The sequence below is a fragment of the Stigmatopora argus genome, chromosome 12 (genome assembly GCF_051989625.1).
Source record: "Stigmatopora argus isolate UIUO_Sarg chromosome 12, RoL_Sarg_1.0, whole genome shotgun sequence".
Taxonomy (NCBI): domain Eukaryota; kingdom Metazoa; phylum Chordata; class Actinopteri; order Syngnathiformes; family Syngnathidae; genus Stigmatopora; species Stigmatopora argus.
Genome location: NC_135398.1, coordinates 9,334,984 through 9,358,997, shown reverse-complemented (window position 1 = coordinate 9,358,997; position 24,014 = coordinate 9,334,984). Strand labels below are relative to the sequence as shown.

The 24,014-nt window shown below is 40.0% G+C and overlaps 1 protein-coding gene across 5 annotated transcripts in view; it reads left to right on the top strand.

Annotated features, from left to right (window-relative positions):
* The window catches only part of LOC144085297 (zinc finger protein 521-like), a 106,738-nt gene that overhangs the window by 1,163 nt on the left and 81,561 nt on the right, over positions 1 to 24,014 (top strand). For 2 of the 5 annotated variants that reach the window (XM_077614407.1, XM_077614404.1), the window contains 2 exons: positions 8,797 to 8,856; positions 19,212 to 19,415. Coding sequence is in view for 2 of the 5 variants with exons in the window: in XM_077614404.1 (XP_077470530.1) it covers positions 8,797 to 8,856; positions 19,212 to 19,415 (264 nt within the window). In the remaining 3 variants the exon portion in view is untranslated. Of the gene's footprint in view, positions 1 to 8,793; positions 8,857 to 14,204; positions 14,389 to 19,211; positions 19,416 to 24,014 lie in introns of those variants that run through there. The other 3 variants (XM_077614406.1, XM_077614405.1, XM_077614408.1) reach the window with 3 other exon arrangements.

The following is a 24,014-nucleotide window of genomic DNA, read 5'->3' as shown; positions in this document are numbered from 1 at the left end:
AACGAGGTGAATGTATTTTTACCGGCATTTAGGCTTGGTGGAAGGTTTTTTCTTTCTTTCTTTTTTTGGTGTGTATGGAAAAATCATTTCGGACCGGTTCGTTGAGGGCGGGTTCGGGTGCGTGAGAGCGTGCGCGATTGTTTCAACATACGAACATCTGGATCCGTCCTCAAGCAGCCAACTTTTAAGTAAAGGAATGGCGTGCACGGTTGTCACGTGACCAAAGGCAAAGTAAAGCAGGGATGGGAGGATGTGTATGTTTTGTCAATTATATATTTAGTTGTGAGATGAAAAGTTCACTGAATAACTTTTATGATGACACTTTTTTTTTGCATTTATGTGTTGGAAATAGGATGATTTATTAGGGTGGGTGGTTATTCCAGTTCATTCATCAACGTAATCCCCAATGTTTTGGTCGTCGAACCGTCGTACCCATCCCCATCTTTTCCACCTCTTCGTTCCTTCTTCTCGGAAGACTTCACCACAAACGTCTGTAAGGCGCAGCCATTTTTTAATCAATAACCCGGAGAGCGCATTGGATTCTTCGACGTCCTGTTTTTGTTTTGTTCGTCACTCGTGTTGAATGCAGCCTCTTCGACGCTACAAGTGTGAGCTGCACATCTGTTCAGACTGGTGTGTTTGACTGAGAGAGAAACCGAGAGTGAGAGAGAGAGAGACTGAATCAGTATGCAGGTGAAGCCTGTTTGTTTTGTTGTCGCAAAGAGAAATCGACAAAACATTGATGTCTTTGTGCCGATCGACTATTGCCGAAAGACGACGTAGATATTTCCTTTTCGCTATATTTTTTTGGAGGGGGGAGCCAGATGTTATTTACTGCTCTTTGTCTGTCGCTCCTCAGGGAAGGGGGGCTCCATTTATACAGATGTCCACAATAACTTTCCTTGTCAATCCGTCTGCCTGGCTATTGTTAAGAGAGGAAGCATCGTCACCTCCATTCCGTGTTCAACAGCAGGAGCACGCTGTCATTTGTAGATTGAAGAATGTACGTATAATATTCTATTCGTATATAGAGGTTCCTCCAAGAAGGTGACAAGTTGCCTTCTATTATTTTAGTGGCTCATTTACTGCCATTGACGGTGACAGACTTTCAATCTAGGCCTGGTAGCGATGGATCTGGATAAGTTAAGAAAGTCCAAATCTGGTTTTGAGAAAATATGTGAACATTTGCAGTGGCATTTTCAAAACAGAGCTAGTATGCAAACGCTTAAGCACTGGACACCAGTTGTAACTCAGACCCTTGTGACTCCATGTTGTTCTCATGAGCGAGCGGTCGAAAACCCACAAGCGACGACTGCCACGTCGTCTGTCGCGCTAGCACAATTCCTGAATCAAAAACATGAGCCAGCGTGGATGTTTTCATTCGAAGCACAGACCGCACACTCAAGGCCCTCGGCACTGACGTGTTTATTGGCCGAGGAGCCCGCTTTCCACATCGGCCATGTGCATATATAAATATATTTTCCGCGCCATTTGCTGGCCGACTGCTGCAAAAACCGTGTCACGTCGACCCTAAATATTTCATGTTGTAGAAGAGCTGAAATTAGTGGCTATATGGGTGAACTTTTGGTGATGCATGACGTCGTTTAACTCTTACTGTGGACTTAACACTTCCAGGCATTTTGTAAAAAGGCAGTAAATGTACATTTGTAAATTCAGTTTAAATGAAATGAGAAACCCTAGAGACATTTAGGAAGAGTTTACTGCTAGTGGAAGCTCATTTCTTTATAGTGCAAGGTTATTTCACTTCTTATCAATGAACCAACCTGAGGAATGTAAATCTATCAGTTTTTATTTGAGCTTGCCACCCCGGGTTTAGATAGCTATTGTTTTATATCTTGTTATAAGTTTTCTACTGATAATGTATGTGACCACTACTCCTTTCACAATTTAAAGAATGTTAAATCAGCAAGCTAGTCATTTAGTATTTTATGTTTGGTATCTATCCGCTCTATTTATGCTGTTGCATCACAATGTGCGTTTTTTTCCATGATGATCTTAATTCCAATAACTGTTTTACCGTGAATTCCAAGATTGTAGACAAAGTTAATTCAATGCCGGCTATTGATTATGGTTTATTTAGAACTGGAGGACCTTCTCCTTGTTTAGTAGTAGTTGGATTGGATGTCAACCGTTGTCTGATGGATTGAGTTAACCGACTGTGATGTAACAGTGATGCAACACCCATGACCGGATTCTTCTAGTACAATGTCAAAGTGAGTTTTGACATACTCTGGTGGAAATGTATAGTATGCCTTTAATCAAATTTAGGACTATATTTGTGATTTGATTTCGGAATAAACGTTCACTTTCATTTTGAATCCTAAAGTTATTTTAAGTTTGCTTTTTTAAGCAGCCTCATTATTCGTTTTGATTTTTAAAAAGCTCCAAAAAATGAGCTGCTGTCCACCTTCTAGATCACAAGTGTTAAAGTGGCGGCCCGGGGGCCAAATCTGGCCCCCCGCATCATTTTGTGTGGCCCGGGAAAGTAAATGATGAGTGCCGACTTTCTGTTTTAGGATCAAATTAAAATGAAGAGTATAGATGTATATTAAATTTTCAGATTTTCCCCCTTTTAAATCAATAATTGTAATTTTTTAATCATTTTTTTCTGTGTTTTTAGTTCAAAAATCATTTTGTAAAATCTTAAAATATATATATAAAAAAAACTAAAATAAACATTGTTTTAGATCTATAAAAAACTAAATATTCAGGGCTTTTAATCCAGTTCTTTTAATCCATTTATAAAAAAAATAATCTAAATATTATATCTAAAATGGTCCGGCCCACGTGAAATCAAGTTGACGTTAAAGCGGCCCGCGAACAAACCCGAGTCTGACACCCTTGTTCTAGATGCAATAACCTTGGTAGTAACAATTTCCCATAAATAATTTAAATAAGAACCAGAACTCTGTAGATTGGTGCTAGAGATACCCCACTAGAACAGTGTTTAGCATTAGCAATAGCATTTGAAGGTAAAGTTGTGCTCTATTTTCGTCGTTGTTGCGTCAGAATGCGCCACGTCCTCCGGGCTGTTTGCCATTAATGTACCGTGGCATAACACCCATTAACACGTTTCTAATGTGACACGAAAATATGGGTAGTATGTATTATCATTAAGGAAATTATGATGGAGCTGTTAGTTTTTTCTTTTAAAAAGGGGGGGAAAATCCCATTAGCACGGCTGTCAGCGTGCTTGACACGCGGCTCAGGCGTGCCGGACGGGAGCGTCGCGGGAGCTGGCCGATATCTCCTCTTATTTCGTGGCGCGCGTCTGTCTTGTTGTCACGGATTGTCTGATATCCAGACAGTGATTGATCCCCACCGCTTTCCTTTGGCAAAATCAAATGAGATGTTGCGGGGCTTATTTGCATGTGACTAGTCTCACTTTACTTTGAGAATTGGCAATAATTGCACCATCTTCCCTTCTCTATATGACTAAAGGCTTACAGACATTATGCTATGTGATTAACATGCTGCTCCATTGCAAATTATTCATGACACTAATCATCAGTTCAAATAATGCTCATTAAGAAAGTTAGTCATGTGTGTGCGTGCGTCCTCCACCCGCCTCCTCTCGGGCCTAATTGAAGAGGGTTGACCTGCGGACCCCCAGCTAAATTGAGTTGTAGTCCCCGTGGCGAGCGTCTCCGTCGCGGTCAGTAAGGGCGGATTACAGCACCATTGTGCCCGCCACCGTATCGTCCAGGCAGCTTGTAACCAAGCGGATGAGTCACGCATATCCAGGAAAACACACACACACACACACACTTTTCAAGCGTACGTGTGTTTGTGTTACCCAGCAGGATTTCATCTGATGGATTGCAAAAAAAGTGACTGTGAATTTGTCGTCTCTGACTTTTTTCTAATCATTCAGCGCATTGTGTACATTTTTCATCTTATCTACACACAATTAATTCATCGCTAAAAAGGGAAGCAAACCATATGGGGATTGTCACTCACAATAAAATGACAGGTAGTTTCATTCATTTCTGTGTGTGTGAGTGTGCGCGTGTGTCCCCGCTGTGTTAATTAGTGGCCTTTAATGTTGCAACATTTGTCGTGGGATTAGGGTGTTTTTTTTGTTTGTTTGTTTGTTTTCCCTTTGAGCTGCACTTTGATTATCAAAGGACAACGGTCCCGTGTGGGTTCAATGTTGTATCAACAATTTTTTAATTATTTTTTTAACAATCAGAGTGATACACTGTAGCTGGACATACATGAAATAACAATAGCAACGATTCAGCTGACTAGTTTGCTCTGGCGTTTATGAGATAAAGTTAGGCACGAGTTCATTAAAACGGCCCTCTTGTGTTTGTCTTTGTCTTTATCGATTTCTCCCAGTTTTGTTTATAATTTAGCACTCAAAATTATTGTGGTACTACTTACCTGAAATGTAGCTAAAAAAATCAATGCCATTCAATGCGACAGACTTCCAAACCATTTTGACGTCTCTCATTAGGAACCAATAAGTTAAGAGTTGAATGAATATGTCAATATTCAAAATTTTGCTGATTTTTCATTGTCTGTTATACTCTTAAATGTTCAATTCATTTGTCATTCACACTATTTCGATGCCAAACTATTCACATTAGGCTTGGTCAAATATTGCTAAGTAAGCTTTCTTCACTATCTTAAAGCCGTACCAGCTTTATAAAGTTTCTCACATATTCATGGTTTCCGTAATGCATTCATTGGAAAAAATATTCTAATGACACTGAAGTGGCTGATTGGTAGACTCTATATCAAGGGTGTCAGACTTGGGTTGGTTCGGGGGCCGCGTTAACGTCAACTTGATTTCACGTTGGCCGGACCATTTTAGATATAATATTTAGATTTTTTTAAATAAATGGATTAAAAAAACTGGGTTAAAATCCCTGAATATTCATTTTTTTATAGATCTAAAACAATGTTTATTTTAGCTTTTTTTAAATATATTTTTAGATTTTACAAAATGATTTTTGTACTAAATACACAGAAAAAATGGATTAAAAAAATACAATTATTGATTTAAAAGGGGGAAAATCAGGAAATTTAATATACATCTATACTCTTCATTTTAATTTGATCCTAAAACAGAAAGTCGCCACTCGTGATTTACTTTACACACAAAATGATGCGGCGGGCCAGATTTGGCCCCCGGGCCGCCACTTTGACACATGTGCTCTATATGATTCCTAGCCTTGTTAACCGCCATACCATTAGCGTGGAAGCGATTTCAAACATTTCAATGATGATTGTCCGTATGGTTTCGAGAGATGAACGCACTCTCTTCCTCCAAGTCATCTTAACGACGAAACTTTTAATATGTTTACAGCGGGTGACAAATCATCCCCAGACCGCCGCGGCTTCTTACGGTATCATAAAAGAACATTTTCTGCCTGAACTCCCTCATCTCACCAACAGGGATGGTAATCAAAACAAAAAGCAAAACCCCTGCCACCGATCTCTGATGGAACCACGGGGGATTTATTAGGACCCCCACCCTCGGCTCCATTTAAATGATCTCATACACGAAAATCTCCACGGCGTAGGAGAAACTCATTAAACTCTCAGGGCGTCAGTCACCAGAGCCCGCTCCGACAGGAACGCATTGGCTGATTTTGTCATCTGTGGCGGCGCCGGGGAGTCCCCCCACGCCATCCGACCGGGCCTCCTTGCATTAAAGGATGCCTCTAATTAATTGCAAGGCCCATGATATGTTTGGCAAACATGGCGTAGGGAAGGATTTATAAAGATTTATAATCTTTCAAGAGCTAAAAAAAACATTCGGTGCCAAATGATTAAAAAAAATGTGTTCAGGACACAACACAAACAAGAGAAGAAAGGAATTTCTCTTATAATATTCTGGCAAACTAACTTAACATATTGCCATTTTATTTTTCCCCATGAAAATTTAGACTTGAACTGTCCAAGACGGTCGCTGTATTGTGACAAATTTGGATTGTGCTCCTTGTTATGTTAATGCTCTTTTTGTATTAGAACTTAAGCTTGTAATATTGCAAATTAATCCTCTTAATATCACTCACTTTATTCTTGTAAAATTCAGACCCCATAACATGCCAGCTTCCCCCACACACAATATTGCAACTTCTCCAATGACTAATAATCGTAATAGAGCAAGACTATTCCCTCATGCCTTGTAAAATGTCAACATTTTTCTTTCTTTATAGCAAATTTTGTTGCTGCTATTCCTTACCTTTAGTCTTGTAAATTTTTCACTTTTATACTATTGATGTAAATACTTTATTTGAGCATTACCATAACATCTTCTTTGTTCTTGCTGTGCTGCAATTATTTAATGTCATATTTCATTTTTAATTTACCTCATAGTTGCTACTTTATTCTAGTATTCTGGTGATTTTCTAGCCTTGTAACACAATCACCTTTTTTCTTCTTCTTCTTATCACACACCTCTTTTTGTGTCTTCTTCAGAACGTGGCCCTAATTCTCTTTTGTGGCAGTCAAACTTTTGCTCTACACTTTACTCTTCATTTTTCATGGCGGTTCGACTCCCTACTCGCGTCTAACTCATGTTCCCCTGAGTCGAAAGGCTTCTGCCGCCATAGGATCTTGTCTTAATTATGCAAAGTACAGGATATTTTGCGCAGTTTTAAAAGTGCGACACTTACTGCGTCGGCAGTCACTGCCACACTCCCCTGGCGGGAGGTCCTGTCAGACTCCCCCTTCCGTGCCCAGGAAATGAAAGGCTGGAAAATACATAATGGAGAATGCAATTCAACTTCACGGGTGGAACGCAGAGGCGTAAGAAGCCCTCAGCGAGACCTTCATTTTACATGGAGCAGGTGGGAGACTCTTTTGTTCTCTTCCCACTGTTAAAATCCATTTCACTCTTCGTACTTGACGCAACTCTTGGAAGCCTCATGCAGTTAGTTGCTGATGTGAAATCTTTTTTTTTTTTTAAACTAAATGCGAGCCTTTCTTTTCCAGGACCGCCACTGTCATTATAATGTCGTCCAAGTTGCGAGGTGGAAGGGTTATGTTACCTTTAGAGAGGTAGTTTAGATTTTGAAAGCGGTTTAAATTAAAAAGCTGTACTTTTATAGTACTCAATCATTTGCGCACTTTGCTCTCACCCCTAACTTTGTATTCTGCTGTGCTTTTGAAAAAAATGGGAGCATGCAAACTTCTACTTATATAGCATCTTCATGCTAGGACAAGGGTGTCAGACTCGGGTTGGTTCGCGGGCTGCTTTAACGTCAACTTGATTTCACATGGGCCGGACCATTTCAGATATAATATTTAGATTTATTTTTTTTAATAAATGGATTAAAAGAACTGGATTAAAAGCCCTGAATATTCAGTTTTTTATAGATCTAAAACAATGTTTATTTTAGTTTTTTTTAAATATATTTTTAGATTTTACAAAATGATTTTTGAACTAAAAACACAGAAAAAATTGATTAAAAAATTACAATTATTGATTTAAAAGGGGGGAAAATCAGGAAATTTAATATACATCTATACTCTTCATTTTAATTTGATCCTAAAACAGAAAGTCGGCACTCATGATTTACTTTCCCGAGCCACACAAAATGATGCGGCGGTCCAGATTTGGCCCCCGGGCCGCCACTTTGACACGTGTGCTAGGGCATAAACACTAGTCTATAACAACCATCTTTTATTTTAAAAAAAAGTGTACTTTAGTTTGAAGTACTAATTTTAAATTTAACCTTTGTTTTGATCATTTAGAGATAAATGACTTTTTCACTCTGCCACCTAGGCATAGCATTTGTCAGCTGATATCTGTAATATGCAACTTTAGGATAATTTTTTTGGATTGTTTTTCTCAATGTTTGTGAGTTGTCTCTATGAAAAAATATCAAACAACAAGAGGATGCAAATCCCGATGTGAAAGTTTCTAAGAGGAGAGTTTATTCATTCAATCATACTCACCGGAATATTTGATAAAATACACAAATTACCTCCAGAGGGCTTCAAGTTTCATTCTGTACACGAAAGGTCTGCTTTCAGTGGAGCACCTCACAAATTAATTGCACACGACTTCATTTTTCCACCAACTTGAATTTCTTATATGAGGCTCACTCCTTACTCTAATTTAGGCTCACCTAACAAACCACAAAAAAAGACCCGTCGGTGGCTTCTATGACTGTAAATTCAAAAGTTGGACCGCACAGGACTGTTATACTTGGATCAAAAACTGTATTTCTTGGCTACGAATTAAATTAAATACACATTTGAGTTCTCTATAAGAGACCATTTTAAATGTGGTGACTTCCTGGTGTCTTATTGCATATGCCCATAAATTCCATTTATTCCCCATTGAACGTTCCCAATTTACCACCCTCACTCAACTCTCACTCTTCTGCAGCCTGGCCCTAAAAGTGGAAAAAGCAATTCAAAGAGACTCTGGCTCGTTTTTGCATGCCCAATTTAAAGTCAGCATCCCTAAAATCACCGTCTGATCCACCGTCTTACCAAAGGTTTCATTCGTCCGTGCCGACGTTTCATGGGACGCCTCCATTATTCACAGTTCTTATTTACGTGTGTGGTTGTTTGCCTTGTTGCCAATAAAACTCATCCATATGAAAGGCTGGCGTCGATTCCCAAAACTCAGGTCGAGCTGTGAAAAGCGGTCCAAATCTCTCGGCGGTTTTCGTTTTCGGTTGTAAATAATAAAAAAAGAGGGAAATCTCATCTCACTGTGTCAATTTTTTTTCCCAACTATTAACTATCTTTTCCTCACTTTTTCTCCCTGAAACCCCTTCCTTTCTCTTTCTCTGTTCCTGACAGTAGAAGACAATGTGACAGAAGAGCAGCAGCAGCACAGTCCCGGGCACACTGCCATTCCGAGCGGTAATGCTCCATTTCATATTTCATCATTTTTGTCTGGAAAGTGGATCATATATCTGTGTGTGCGTGCGTTCACAAGGATCTGTGTTTCCTGTTGTTGAGGTTTTTATTGAGTAACCTGCTTTGCTACTGAGTGTTATTTTTATCATATGACAACTTTTTCGTGGAACACGATGGCTTTATTTTCGTTAAATTCTAAACATTGACAGGAGTGAATTTCGTTTTTCCTTTTCATGTTAGAATTTATACTACAAATTTAGGTTTTCCTATGTTATTAAGACTTTGGCAATTAGTAAGGTTGTCATGTAGCGTGTGTGGTCGATTGGTTGCCGGTCTTTTGGTCGCCGGTCTTTTGGTCGCCGTCTTTTGGTCGCCGTCTTTTGGTCGCCGGTCTTTTGGTCGCCCCGACTGCGACAACGGGCCACCAAAAGACCGGCGACCAAAAGACCGATGACCAAAAGACCGGCGACAAAACAAGGTAAAACAACACGGTCTACACATCAATAAAAGCCAACAATGGCCATGAGCAGTTTCACTGAGCCGACATGTGAGTGTATCAGAGATTGTATGTACATGCGTTGTCCCTTTAAGAAGCTACGTCAGTCAGGGTCTTAACAAGTTCTCCAACAAAAAACAATAGAGGTCCGGGAAATTTGGAGCTTTTCTTTAGCCTAATAATTACTAGGGCATTAAGTATTACTAAATTGTAATTCGCAGTTTGTATTTAGGGAATTTGAGCAACAATTTAAATGGTAATTATCACTTACCTTCCGAGCGACCAAAAGACCGGCGACCAATCGACTGTGTACCGTCATGTAGTAGCCTGTACGTACTGTGATGGTGAGTAAAGTATACGCATGCATTCAGATGTGGTTAAAGTAGCCCTCGTGAGCGCTTTACTTTGCCTCACACCACTGTGCCGTATGTAGATGAATGTGTCCCGTCTCCGAGCACGGAATTAACGCTGGCCCTCCAGGAACGTTATGGCTATTCAGGTCAGAAAAAGAGTAGGACACCCCCATACTAACTCCAAGTTCCCCCCTATGAAAGAAGGCTGCCCCTGATGCACCACACTGTATATTTTCATGTCATTCGTCTCTGCTAAAGGTCAGTTCTCAGGTGAGCTTATTTTAAAGGCAATATGGATGGTTTGACCCAACAGGCTGGGGATGCTGTAGGTAGCTGTGCCAGTCCGGTGCTCCTTTCTCATTTCTCTCGCATAGCAGCTCAGAATTTAAGTGTTAAAAATCGGGATATAGCTGTTGGTGCTGGGATTAACGCTGTTAATTAGGATGACAACTCAGTAATTCTGATTAGCAATTAGGCTTGGTATTGGTTGCGTCCTGTACATCAATAGATGGAGTATCCTCTCTGATGGTTTCCCCTTGTTAAATGGAGCAATTTTGCAATGCTACTAATAGTTGGGTAGCATAAAAATTCAATCATGTTTGTCTACCCCTTTTGTTCTGTTTTGCTACTTGAGTCCTGTCCAGCTGCATTTTCTTTAGATGGAAAAAAAAATAACTACATGAATTATTCCAGACATGAAGACACACTGGCGAGACTTTTTTCCTTCAAATACTTTAACAATATTTGTTTCTAAATTTCCTGTTATATTTAAAGGAGTATTTTGTAGGGCTTGTGCCCAAAAACGGTCCTACAACAAGGACCACCAAATTCAGATCTAAATCATGCTTTCCCCCTTTGACTTGCCAGATAAGCACTGCATGTTGCATTATCACACAAGTGTTGCACTTTAATCAGAAAAGGTGGAAACTAACAAGCTACACATGAATGTTAGCAATGATCATCTTCACATACATTTTCAACCTATATATATTACACACCCAAAATTAAATGAGTACATACTACAGTCTTCAAATTGCAACAGGGGTATGTTCTTACACAATTAAATAATATTTTTTAGGACGTTAGATTAACACAAAAGAGCTGAGTTTAAAAAAAAAAGCCAAGCAATGAACACGGGTTAGTTTCTCATGCCATGACGGGAAAATAATATTTTGTTTGGTAATGCATTGACAGCATATGCAAAAATATTTTTATTCCCCCATCCATTTAACTGACCAACATATATTAGTATGAATATGCTAACTTGGTTTATATTCCTTTAGTCAATTTACCATACAGAAAAGTACATCACCTTTCATAGACAAGTTGTGCAACGTTGGCCTGTTGTCGATTTTGTCATTTTTCCATTGTTTGAAGGCATCACCCATGTAAATCCCTCTTTTGCTTCTTAATTTGTCATAACTCATTTAACATTCGGGCCAAGGTTGTTTTTTTTCTCGGTTGGAACATGACATCATTAATTCTGTCTGTGAACGTGGTAGCAACCAACGTAGCCTACAGAGCTCTGGCAACCTGGACGAAGACAAAGCAATATTCTCTTAATTGGCTAATGTTGAAAAAATGGGCACAAATGAAAACAATAGTACCTAAAAATGGTTGAGTATCGACTCTTAAAATGGGAAAATCGCAGCTCAATCGCTAAGAACTATATTAGAATTATTTCCACAAAACATGTTTCTTTAATGTCTATTAAATTATTAGGACCATTTAATGAATAATTGAAGTGCAAATCCTACATAAAGTACTAAAATCTGTTGGATTAAATAGTGTAGAAAATTGCTATTGACAGCCCTAGTTTATAAGACCTTTTTAATGGGATGGCTGGCAAAGATCCAAAAATTAATTGTGACACTGCTACTTGTGCTAATGCCACACTAATGCATAAGCAAAGTAAGTGATCCGGCATTTGGCGACAAGCGAAAGAAGGATCGGGATGCTTGATCTAATAACTTCAATTCTCTCGAGCTTTCCATCGAGTCTTTTTCAGTCGTTTCTGTTCTCACCCAAAAGTTGAGGCCAACAGAACATAGTAAATGCCATCTGAACAATACTGTATTTGTGTGCTGCTCTTATAATTTGTATTGACGGACATTAGTCGGTGGTTGCATGGAATGAAGCCCCTCTTGGTCTACTGTAAACCTCAACTCGTGGAAACCTCCCGTCACACGCGTCTCTGCGAGTGGGCGGCGAGCCACTGGGTGATCGATGTCTGCCTGTGGAGAAATCCGGAGGGCACACAAATTAATTCCTCACTTTTCCTCATTTGTGAGTGATTTCTTTGGTCAAAAGAAGGGTCGATGATGCGTGATGCTCTTACAAATGTCATCCAAGCCCACTCGCCATTTTGAGAGAGAACGACTGTTATGGTATTGATTCTATTCTTGTAATCTGGCAATTTCAATCTTGCACAATATTACTGTACTCTACAACTTAATTCCCATTATATGTGACAATTTTGTTGCCATAGTATTAGGTGTTTTTCCTGTAATGTTGCAATTTTATTGTCTTACTTTTACTACTTTCCCATCAGATTATCTTTTTTTTTTGTACCCCCATACGTTAAATATGCTTTTTTCCCCCCTTCCCCATTTCAAGTGTGGCTCTAATACTCTTTAGTGACTGCCCAACTTGCCACTTTGATGAACACGGCCACAATATCCATTAAGACCCCCTGACGAGCTTCAGGCTTAATCAGACCTACCTCTTAGCAGACCCCCAGTCGAGTGCTTCCATGAGTGGTCTGCAAGCCCTGCTTCCTGTTTCTCATTCATGTTTGACAGAACGCAAAGCCAAATGCTAACAAAAGACAGAAATATATATATATATATATATATATATATATATATATGTAAGGCGCAGTATGGGGAGAATAGTGGGATTTAATGAGGCTTTTTCTTAGGCCGTGCTTGCCGTGCAAAGCTTAAGACATTGCTGCATGTGTATAATTATAACCACATGCCCGCCGCATTACTTATATCCCTTTTAGTTCTCCCATTTCTGGATACACGCTGTTGCAACGTCTTAAAAGCAGCCCGGTAGCGTCGGCTCAATGTTACGGCAGGGTTCGCCTCGGCTGCGGTAGTCGATGACTCCTTTTTGCTAGTCTCTGCTTCACAAAATCTTATTCTCTATTATTCATTGGCTTTTTTTGATGTTTTGCTCCACTCAGTGCGTTAGCAAGTCGCTGCTTTCACAAGCCTGTCAGACAGGAAACAGAGGAATCGTTCAAATGTTGTTCTTCATTCAACCACTTTGATTCCCACTTTTCTTTTTGTCACTGTTTTTTTTTTTACTTGCCAATGTAATTCAATCTTGGAATTGCTTGGTTTACTGTTCTCGTTTTGACAAATGAATTATCTTTTCAGTGCCTCCAAAGGATATCCTGTTTAGAATGAAATGAGTATAATATGGTATGTTGAGTCTGCTGGGATAGGCTCCAGCACCCCCCGCAATCCTTGCGAGGATTAAGCAGTTCAGAAAATCAAAAAATGAATGCTCTTTTCTTTTTTTCCACTGCGTTCTGGTTTTAAAATCGAAAAAAAAAAATTGAGTTCCAATAGTATCCTGGGACTATTGTTATTATATTCCATCATCTATGAATATCATAAATATAGTACGTAATGTTTTTCTCGTAATATTTAAAGGGTTTTGTCATTTATTTTCTTTTGTATTTTTTTTCCTTGTACAATTTATTCAGGTAACATTTCAAGAAAAAACCCCCACATGATTTATATATTTAATATGTGTATATATTGGATTGGATTGGATAACTTTATTCATCCCGTATTCGGGAAATTTTGTTGTCACAGTAGCAAGAGGGTGAAAATGCAGATATAGGAAAGGGATTTTAGACATAAACAGATAGGTAATAAGTAAGTTAATAAATAAATAAATACACGAATAAATATATAAATAAATAAGTGTGTTGCTGAAATATATATATATATGTAGATGTGTATATATATATATATATACATATATATATATATATATATATATATATATATATATATATATATATATATATATATATATATATATATATATATATATATATATATATATATATATACATACACATACATACATACACATAGATGTACATGTATACATAATACAACATACATATATAACATGTATCAAATTGGGACACATAAAGCTCCATGCCTGAAAAGAAGCAGGAAGTCAGCCAATTTGTTTTCAAGTCACAATCTTGGATGAATTCTTTTTCTCATACTTGAAAAACCTCTACAAGGGATTTTGACCACTGAACAAGTCTTTATTGAGGCAAAACACATAGTTCACATTGATGGGAAAAAGCTTACAAAACATCACTTACAAAAATGTCATAAAATGTGACTAGACTGTTTAATTGAAGTACCTTACTCCATCTTGTTGAAGGGAATTTAATGCAAAGGTTTCCAAACTAGTCCTCAAGGGCTAGTGCGCTCCTGGTTTTTGTTCCAACTGATAGAGCACAAACAGTTTCTCCTAAAGCAAGCAACACCTGACTTCCATCAACAGATTACACTAACAAGACACTAGATTGGTGAAATTGTGTTTTGTTTGTTTGGAATGACATTCTACACCGGCTGCAGCTCTTTTTGATAGCTCTGATTTAATGGATGTGGCTGTTAAGATATGTATGTCATTGGCATACTCTAGGTAAGAACATATTTTGTTGTTATTTTTAGAAAAATGAATATAAGAAAGTGAGATTAGACAATTTAATGCAGCACACCTGATGATCTCTTTCAGCACAGTAACATGCCATGATAAAAAAAATGGGAATCATTGTTCTAGACAAAAAGCTTTACTTTATTTGTCAAGTAATGTGTAGGGTGCATGATAGCAATAATTTTTGGGGGGTGATTTCAAGTATTTAAAAAGGTCAATTAGGGCTTTGTTTTTCGATTTTCTTTGACTGCAAATTCAGACAATCTGTCAAAACAATCCTAAATATGATACCTAGAGACACTGGGAGCTGGATGGATGCATTCAATTCTTACTTAATTATTAATGTTGGTTAACAATGCATGGCATTAGAGAACGTGACCTGCAGTATATGTGGATGTACGTACTGTATATACGGTCTGGGGGTGAAGCAAAGATTTTAGATATTTAAGTAATGAGGTGCTGCCAAGCATGTGAAGGTTATTCAATCTTAATGTCCCCCCCTTTTCCCCCATATCCACCCTCTCTGTGATAAAGGCGCACGCTCACCTTTGATCAAGCTCGCCGACATGTGTCGAGAGAAGCTGCTCGCTGGTTAAAATAAATTCTTAATTTGAATTTGGGGGTGGTTTTGGAGGAGGTTGGGATTCGGAAGCAAGGGTGGGGCATCACAGGATCATGATCTCCGGGAAGTGATGGGGAAATAAGGAGAGGCGCTTGAGCGGGTAATTATGTTTCCAACGTGTGCACAAAGAAGCCTGAAAGCCCAGACGGAGCTCTCCTTTGTCCACAGGGCAAGATGCCTTGAAACTGCTGTAGTTTCTTTTTATTTTATTTTTGAGGACTAAGTGTGTTCTCAATAGGATAAAGTAGTACTGTAAATTAAGTAGAAATGGGGTGTAACAATTTTTTAGAAATAGGCTTTGAATGAGATGTATAGAAGCCAACAAGAGGGCTATATTGGGAGCCTAGTAATGGTACTGCTTATGGTGTTCTAGGACAAGAATTGACACAAATGTAAATGGTCTGAATTCAGTTTTTGTTTGTTATGGGCTTTGAAGTAAGTCTTCCATCATTGCTATGGCAACCCGGGGTCTTTTACTTCTGGGTTCTAAATTATTGGTGGACCAGCCAAGACATGTCGTGTCCTGTGTGTTAAATACTATAAAGATGTGTTTTTCACCACATTTTGTTGGTTTGTTTGTTTGTTCCATAACATTGAGCTATTTGATGAACTAATAAGTGTATACTTAAGAATGGTTGAGTCAAACAATGTTAATATAGCCTAATCTGTGCTTGAATTAGGACTAATAAACTGTTGTATTTTGGGTTCATCCATCATGAACTTTTGGTACATAACAAAGCCTCTATTAGTGTTCCGGTGACATTTATCATGGCACAACTTTCATCTTGTGCCCCAACGAGTCTCCAGGACCCCCCACCCTTTAGACTATTGAATATTTCTGCACTTAAATATTTATAAGCCTTTAACTGATATTCTCCTCTGAGCTCCATTAGCTCCACCAGGGACCTGTGGTCCCTAGCAGGGGATCCCACTGTACTTTTGTGCCCTCCCCCATGGTGGTCTGCCCACACTGAGACAGGTGGTGAAAAGAGGGAGGAGGAGGGGGAATGAATCCAACACAAAAAAGCAACATTACAGAAGTTTATGTAGTTTTCAATAAATAACTTAATCTTAAAGCCTAAACATTCAATGGTCCTTAAGAAAAAAAAAGACTAAACCATTTCTAATATAATTTGTCATAAATTTGATACGTTGTTTTGTTTTTTTCTCGAGAATTTTTTTTTTACAATATTCAAAATTCATGTGTCAAATATAATACATTTGGCTATATCGAGTTAAGTACCGTTGATTGCGATGGACATCCAGTCCATATTACTGTGAATGATCAAGTTTCAGTGCCCTTGACAACGATAGATGTCCAATCCATTTGAACTGGGAGGGGCTAGTAGTGAATGGTCACATCTATCATCTATGGCAGTCACTGATAGGAAATGAATTTAAACCATTTCATCAGTTATACAGTAAAATGCTCTCCGTTTAGCCATGCATCTCAGTGTGCAAGTGTGACCATTAATGTGTGCATGCGCCACTATTGATCTGCTGTCCGTCCAGCAGAGACTGTGAGGAGATGTCCTGATCTGATAGATTACTGTATAAAGCCCGCAGGCACAGGAACCTCAAGTATTGACGCGGCTCTTTAATCCCAGGGTCGGACGTGACCTTGCCATGTCAAGTGCTCCCAACACCAGCCCCAATCATTCTCCGCCTTAAAGCCCTCCCCCACATATGTTCCATCTTCTCTCACCATTTCCAACATGTTGCATCCACTGAGGGTGCAGTTGCATCATTAATCTCCATTCATTCTTTTATGTATCTTCCTTAAAGCATAACTAGAGCAAGAAATAGACAAATGGATAGTGACGTTTACATACATTCCCTCAACCCCACAACTGAAGTTTTAAGATGCTACATTAAAAATTAAAAAGAAACGACTTCGACTGACATTATTCGATATGTGAATGCAGTCATGACACCTCTCATATTTAGTTACATTAGTTAATACCAGCTCCAGGTTAGCCAATGATTTTTAGATGAAATTGGATCGAATTTAGGATTCTGAACACAGTTTGGGGTAAACAAAATAAAAACGGATTTTAGAGACATATGCTTGAAAAAGAGTTGACTTTGTAGTGCCTATTTTCCTTCTGTGTCAGTAGATGAGGTCTATATTGTGTGGCGTTTGGCCCCTAGAGCGACAGAGGCATGCGTCTGCGAGGATTGGGCTGGGATTTTCATTTTCATGAAACACCTTCCGCTCTCTTCTGCATGCTCCCACTGGGGACCACCGGGCTGATATTTTTAGAGGGCATTTTCAGTCTGCGGGAGGGAAAGGACAATGGAGGGGATGATGTGGCATCAATACTTTGCTGTGAGTTGGGAGGGGTGCCTTAAATCAGTCTGGAGTGACACTGTATGTATTAGGAATGAATGGGTGCCTTAAAAGCCATAGTTTTCTTCAATTCTAGTTGGTACCACTGTGCAATCAGATCATAGAACTGATCTACTTGTTGTATATAGAGTAAAGGGAACTCAATGAAGAGGCTGGCAGTCCAAATGGACTGGTCGTCTGGCGCCATCAATGGCACTAAAATATGAGTATTTACAGCGCTTCCTTGGAGTTTGAATGAACTAGTCATGGTCAATGGCAGGTGATGAGTTAAATACTGTAAAACTGAAGAAAAAAAATAAACTTTAGAGTGTAGGTAGGGGCCATAACTAGTGGATTTAATTCATCATAATTAGAAAAAAAAATAAAGCCGTTTTTTTCGCTCACGCAAAGCCCCGCTGACGAGAGAGAGCTTCTTGCGTTTGCAAATCCTTGCTGGCATTTTTTTATGAGTTCTGTTGACGTGTGAATCGTCCATTTTGTATCAACCTTTGTCTAATAAGCTTTTGGTACTTGAATTGGTTGTGTTTTGAGCACAGTCAGTGGATAGTCAGCCTGATTCATTTATTTTTATAATTTTTTTATTAGTACACATTTGGGAGGCTTGTTAACAACACATTTTTCTCTATCCTTGGCCCTTAATTTATTAATGTTGACTTCTGTTGTTGACTTGGAGAATATTGTTTATATATATTTTTAAACATTTTATACAATATTTTAATATTTAGTGTCTAAGTGTAATATCTGCATATTTAGACGCCGAGTTCAATTATTATTACATGATTACAAAACATAGCCACTTGCCTTTTCAAGGGTTGATAGGTGAACAGGCAAACAAGTGATGCATTTTAGATCCATTGAACGCTACAAAATGTTAATTTTCCATGCACATATCCTATGTTCTGCTTTAGCTCAAAAGGATAAATTGCAGTGCACCGTGTTTGGGAGTCAACATTTTAGACAGTTGTTAGTGTTTTATCCTAAAAGAGACGTTCTTCTTAATGAAGAAGGTTTAAAATGGCTGCCGGTAAAGTGCAGCAGCTCTTTTGACCTACCGAGCCTGCACCAGGGTAGCGATGATTGTAAGTGTGGCTTTTTAATCAGCCTTATTGTGAAGTGTTGGTCACAGCAGGGAAGGGCGAAAAGCGTAGCTCGTCGCCAGCTTATAAACACATTCGCCTTGGCTTTTGGGCTTGTTGTTTTCACATGGCCAAATTGTGATTAAAAAGTGGAATGTCAGTGGTCACTCGGATACACAAAGTCAACCGGAGACAAACGTGGAGATGGATTGAAGGATATTGATGTGCGTGACCCACCACTGCCTGCGAGCCAGGCTGAATAATTTAGGAAAGTGTGTCATGACGACAGTGGAACACGCACATAAACACTGACGGCTCATTGGTGTGTAGCTGCACTGTTGTGGCCTGGAATGTCTGCTTAATATGTTTTGTCTCCTGACTCATGCAGTCCACCACTACTGCCTGCTGTTTTTTTTTTCAGTCCAGCTAAAGCTGCAGTCCAGGATTTATTAACTACACTTATTCCCATCAGTCTGCTTTCATATACTGAAGTTTTGCTTGGGTGAAGCAGGGCAAACACGGTGTAAAACCATATCTAATAACTGAGGTGTGTGCATGTGTGTATCGTTCACTTTTCCAACACCTTGCCGTGACACCAGTGGTTACGTTACAAGGGTCCAAATTGAACTCGCATTTTTATTACAGTTTTTATTATTGTTGATTTATTTATTAAATTCACACATTGGATATCTAGTTTATCTCAGCCTGAGGATATTGGTAGGTACCCTGCTTTACGTGTTGCTTTTTCTCCAACCATCTCCAGATCCAGAGTGCGCTTCCGAGAGGGTGTCGGAGGACGCGGAGAGCGGGCGTCTGAGGAAGAAGAGGCTGCTCTCTCCTGAGGAGGTCGAGGAGGGAGAGGAGGACGACGAGGAGTCGGCGCTGCACAGCTGCGACAGCTGCCGGCAGGTGTTCGAGTCGCTGAGCGATCTCACCGAACACAAGATTAATCAATGCCAGCTGACAGGTAAACAACGCTCAGCCCGCCGCGCCCACCCGCTCGCCACTCTGCCACTCACTTCCACACACTCGCCGGAGAATACGCCGTCGCCGCGCCAGACTGCCACTTTGGCTCGTCCTGGCGCACATTAGTCATGTTTACTGCACATCAATACCTACAGGTGTCATGTACAAATAGGTCGTCCTTATGTTAGTTGACTTCAGGCTAATGAGGGCACAATAAGAATGCAGTTTGCTTTCGTAGCATCTCTTATTCGAACAGTCACATGATCACTTCTCAGTTCTGTAGGGCTAAATATCTTTCCTATAGACTTTAGGAGCATTATTACACTTAAAAAAACACCCCCCAAAGGAGACACTCCAAGTCCTACTATTTTTCCCAAATTTTATAACTATCACTTTATTTTGCGAAAAAATGTAATGGAATCGCAGGCAGTGATGGCTATAGACATCCATTCCATTTTAAACGTCCGGGACTGGAGGTGATCATTCACTGTCAGCCTTCCCTGATCAGAAAGATGAGGCTTATGCCTATGTCAATGAAAGGAAATGTGATGATGTATTGTTGGCTCTCTAAATCCAAATGGATTGAATGTCCATCACGGAATGGAAGACACTGAGTCAACTCACAATTTGGACTGTAAATAACACTGAGTCTGCGTTGGAAACCCAACACAAATTGAGAATACAGTGAACACCTGCCGATTTGAGATGCACCAAGTCTCACTATAAGTGCAGTAGCACCTCCAATTTAGAGTTTAATTTAATTTTGTAACCAAATAGAATTTTTATGACCTAACCATTTTGCTCAATTTTATATACATACATTTATACATACAATAGACAGTCATCTCGGGTCAAACCGCTCTAATGTAATTGGTCGTATATTTTTAAAAATGATACGACTTAATCAACACAGAAAGTAACACAGTACAGCTAACCCCCAGTTTGAGGACCCCTGCCCTGTGGTAACAAGGCTGAAAATGGCAGGAGTCCCAGTGCTAGCTTGCTGCCAGTGGAAGCAGAAAAGAAGGGTGCCATTGGCAGTGTGTGTCATTGACTTGTTGATGGATGAATGGTGCTATAAATACTCTGACAAGGTGGCAGGGAGAACTAATGATGTGATTTGAAGGTTTTTGTGTGTACGTGTGTAGTATACCATATGTGTGCCTGCCTTCCCCGGACAAGCTGTCCTCCTTTGTACAGGCACAATTCCTATCACAATCAAAAGCTTAAAATGTAGTCGAAGCTCCAAAGAGAAGAACAATTCATTTTGGAACTGAGGGCTCATAGTGATAACTCATTGCCAGAGGTTGACTAAATTTCAACTCTGGGGAAAGTTACCTAAATTGAGTAGTATAATAAGGTACGCATTTTGTTTCAGGGACCGTTCACAATCAGACTTTGGCTAAGACAATGTCAGGAAAGATGCTTGGTGCCAGGTTAAAGCATAAATGGTCATTTCCACCCTGTCCAGGTTGTTGTTAATTATAGTATGTAAAATAATAACACATTTACATGCAATTTGTGTCACGCCGGAATAATTGAGTCTAAAAAGATTTTTTCATTATGAAAAAAAAACAAAAAAAGGATATATATATACACTAAATTTGCCTTAGCCATTAGTTCAGACAGAATTTAAAATGTTGGATTAATAAATTAGAGCAAACCAGCTACTTTGCTGTTGTTCCAATTGCATTCCAGTTGAGAAGTCTTGTAATGAATCATGAATGATTTTTGTTGTCTGTGCTATTTTTAATGGTTTTGAAGCGGCAGTACTGTACTGTGGCCCCATACTTTTTTATGAAGTCATGTCCATATTCTGCTGATAGTGTCGTTAGTCGGAAATAACATCCTCTAGACAAGCGGAGGCGGGAGCCTAGATTAAAATCCACAAATGTGTGAGTGACAATACAAGCGTGTGCATTTGTTTCTCAATTTGCACGCACTTGTACTTATTGTCGGTCTGCACACGTGTGTATTTGCCTCGCGTGTGAATAGCCGCAAAGTATGCCGAGTGACTGTGAAAAATCAAAGCACGCTTCGCTTTCATTGTCAGCCAAACGAGGCCTTTGAGCGGAACGTATAGTTGTTGAACCTCCTTTAACACGACTGTCCTTCTAATCCAATTTCATCTGTCTCACTCAAGATTTGCCTGTTTGGCACATCAAGACACAAAGGGCATTATTTAAGAGGCAAACGGGGTGAGAATTAAAATTCTCTTTGCTGTAATTAGACTATTATGTGGTGAAATAGTCGGGAAATAGTCCGTATTGTTGTGAGAGTTTGACATTTGATTCCAAGGCTTCATGTGAAGTACTCTTAGTACATTGTGGTCATGACTGACTCAGCCATATTGACGAAGGATGGATTTTATGAATGCCAATCTTACGGGTAAATCATTCTTAATTGCTCCACGCAGAAAAAAAAAGAAAACAGAGTTTAGATAAGAGCCTCTGTTGTAAGCAAACAAAAGATTGTAATTGTCATTAGGGCATTGTGAATGTGCAGAAACACTCCATTAGTATTCAAACACAGTGAAAGAAAAGAAACTTGAAGATGGCATACTAAGTACTACTCGGTCTGTGTTTGCATAGACTGGGAAATATGGGAGGAGATTTCCTTTGTGGCATTATGTAGACATCCATGACCAATTAATCTGCCTCACATTCAGCCTCCACTTGCAGATGGATGCTTTATTAGAGACATTTTCTAATCAAGAAGCAGCACCTGTTAAAAGATCCACTTTTTTCCATTTACCAGTTACTTACGGGGCTCAAAAATAACCCAGGATAATGCGCCACATGCTTCTTCACTATGTTTGAAGCCAAAAATATGATCTGTTCGCATGTAGTAAACCTGTATTGACTCATAGTCATCCAGATCACTTTGACTGGGAGTTGAGAACCCTCCCAATCAAAATGGTTGGGCGTCTACTGGTGACAATGGCAGCCTTTAGATCGAGTAAAGTGGCTTTACTTTATTATTGTAATGAATACCTAGTAACACGACATATTTGTCTGACAAAAATGCAATTGTTTACGATAACTTGGCCCGTACGCCGCGCCATAAAGACACATTATTACGTGGCCGATTTTAGGATACAGTTTGGGTAAATTTCCATGACACCTTAATGGTTGGGGTTCTCGGGCTTAAGACGTTCATCATGCTTTTATAAAGCTACAACACAGTAGGTCATAAGCATACTTGAGTGTGAAAGGAATCTCATAAAGAAGTCAAAATTTGGTCGACCACACCCAAGATAGTCGGAGAGAAAGAAAAAGATGTAACATGTCACCAGGATCAATGACGGCCATTGTCTCCCCACTCCCGCCCTGTCTAGTGGAGGTATAACACCTTTCCATGCACTTAAGCCATGACCACTGCAGTGCGCTAAGGGAGCGCAAGGGTATGGATCGCCTCTTGTCCCAGATGCAATCGGCGCTATCGATCGCGCTAATGCTGGACTGCAGAGGAAGGCGAAGGGTTGCAAAAGGCAGCGAGGGGGAGGGAGAAAAGGAGGGGCAGAAAGGGAGAAGGAGAGTGAGTGCTGCAGGAATGCATCCCCAGGGAGCCTCTGCTGGGCCGGGGCAGGGCTTCAGGAATGCGCCCCTGGAGAGCCCGAGTGAAGGCTATGGGCATGGCTGCAAGAATGTTCCTCCAGAGATTTGAGGCCGGCTGGGGTAGGAGTTGAGGAATGTCCCCCCTTTTCTTCCCCCCCCAGCCGGAGCACCCCTTCAACATCAGGGGCTCCAAGCGAGGGGAGGAGGGGTGGCCCCTGCGGCTCCAGGATGGCTGCAGATCAGGTTTCCGTGAGGGGAACGGCATCCTGCCGCCAGGACTTTCGGCCGCCTTGGGGAAGAGAGAGGAGGCCAGAGGGTGTTTTTTTTTTTCTTCGCAGGGCTCTCCAAGAGAAAGCTTTGCCGCCGCTCTGTTTTTCAACAGAGGAAATGAAATGTTTCAGAGGCGTACAACCTCGTTTCTCCACACTGTGTACTAGTAAACAGAAAAAAAGATATTTGGCCGCAAAGTTTAATTCAAAAGATGCCTTTCACCACACATCTGAAGGTATTTGAATAGGGCAGCGCACACACTCACACACACATTTGTCCATTCTTTCATTATGGCTCCGGCTCCCCGGAGCAACACCTTTCCTTGTGTCCTTAGCCCCTCCTTTCCTCCCCTCTCTCTTGAGATTGGCGCCTGGCTATTTTAACCCTCTGCGAGATGACCTTTTTAATAAGTGTCTTTCTCTGTTTTCCTGCCAGCCACTGTGCGAGCAAACAGAGCATGTCTTCTGCCTCCCCCAGATAAAGGAATCAATCAGAAAAGGGTGCGACGGAGAAGCAGTGAGAGATAACTGGGCCATGTATGGATTTATATTATGTAGATTTTTCCCCTTCCTTCCGTCTTCCCTGTAGACATCGCACTCGGCTTCAATAAAGCACATCTCGGATTTATGAGAGAGCGCTATGCTAACGCTCCAAACAATAACATCCTTGGCAAAATGCACGAAGCTGAGGTAATGTGATGGAAATGGTGCGGACACATTTCTAATATGCGATCTGACGGTGAACAGGATGAGCCTTCCTGAAAGCTGTGATAC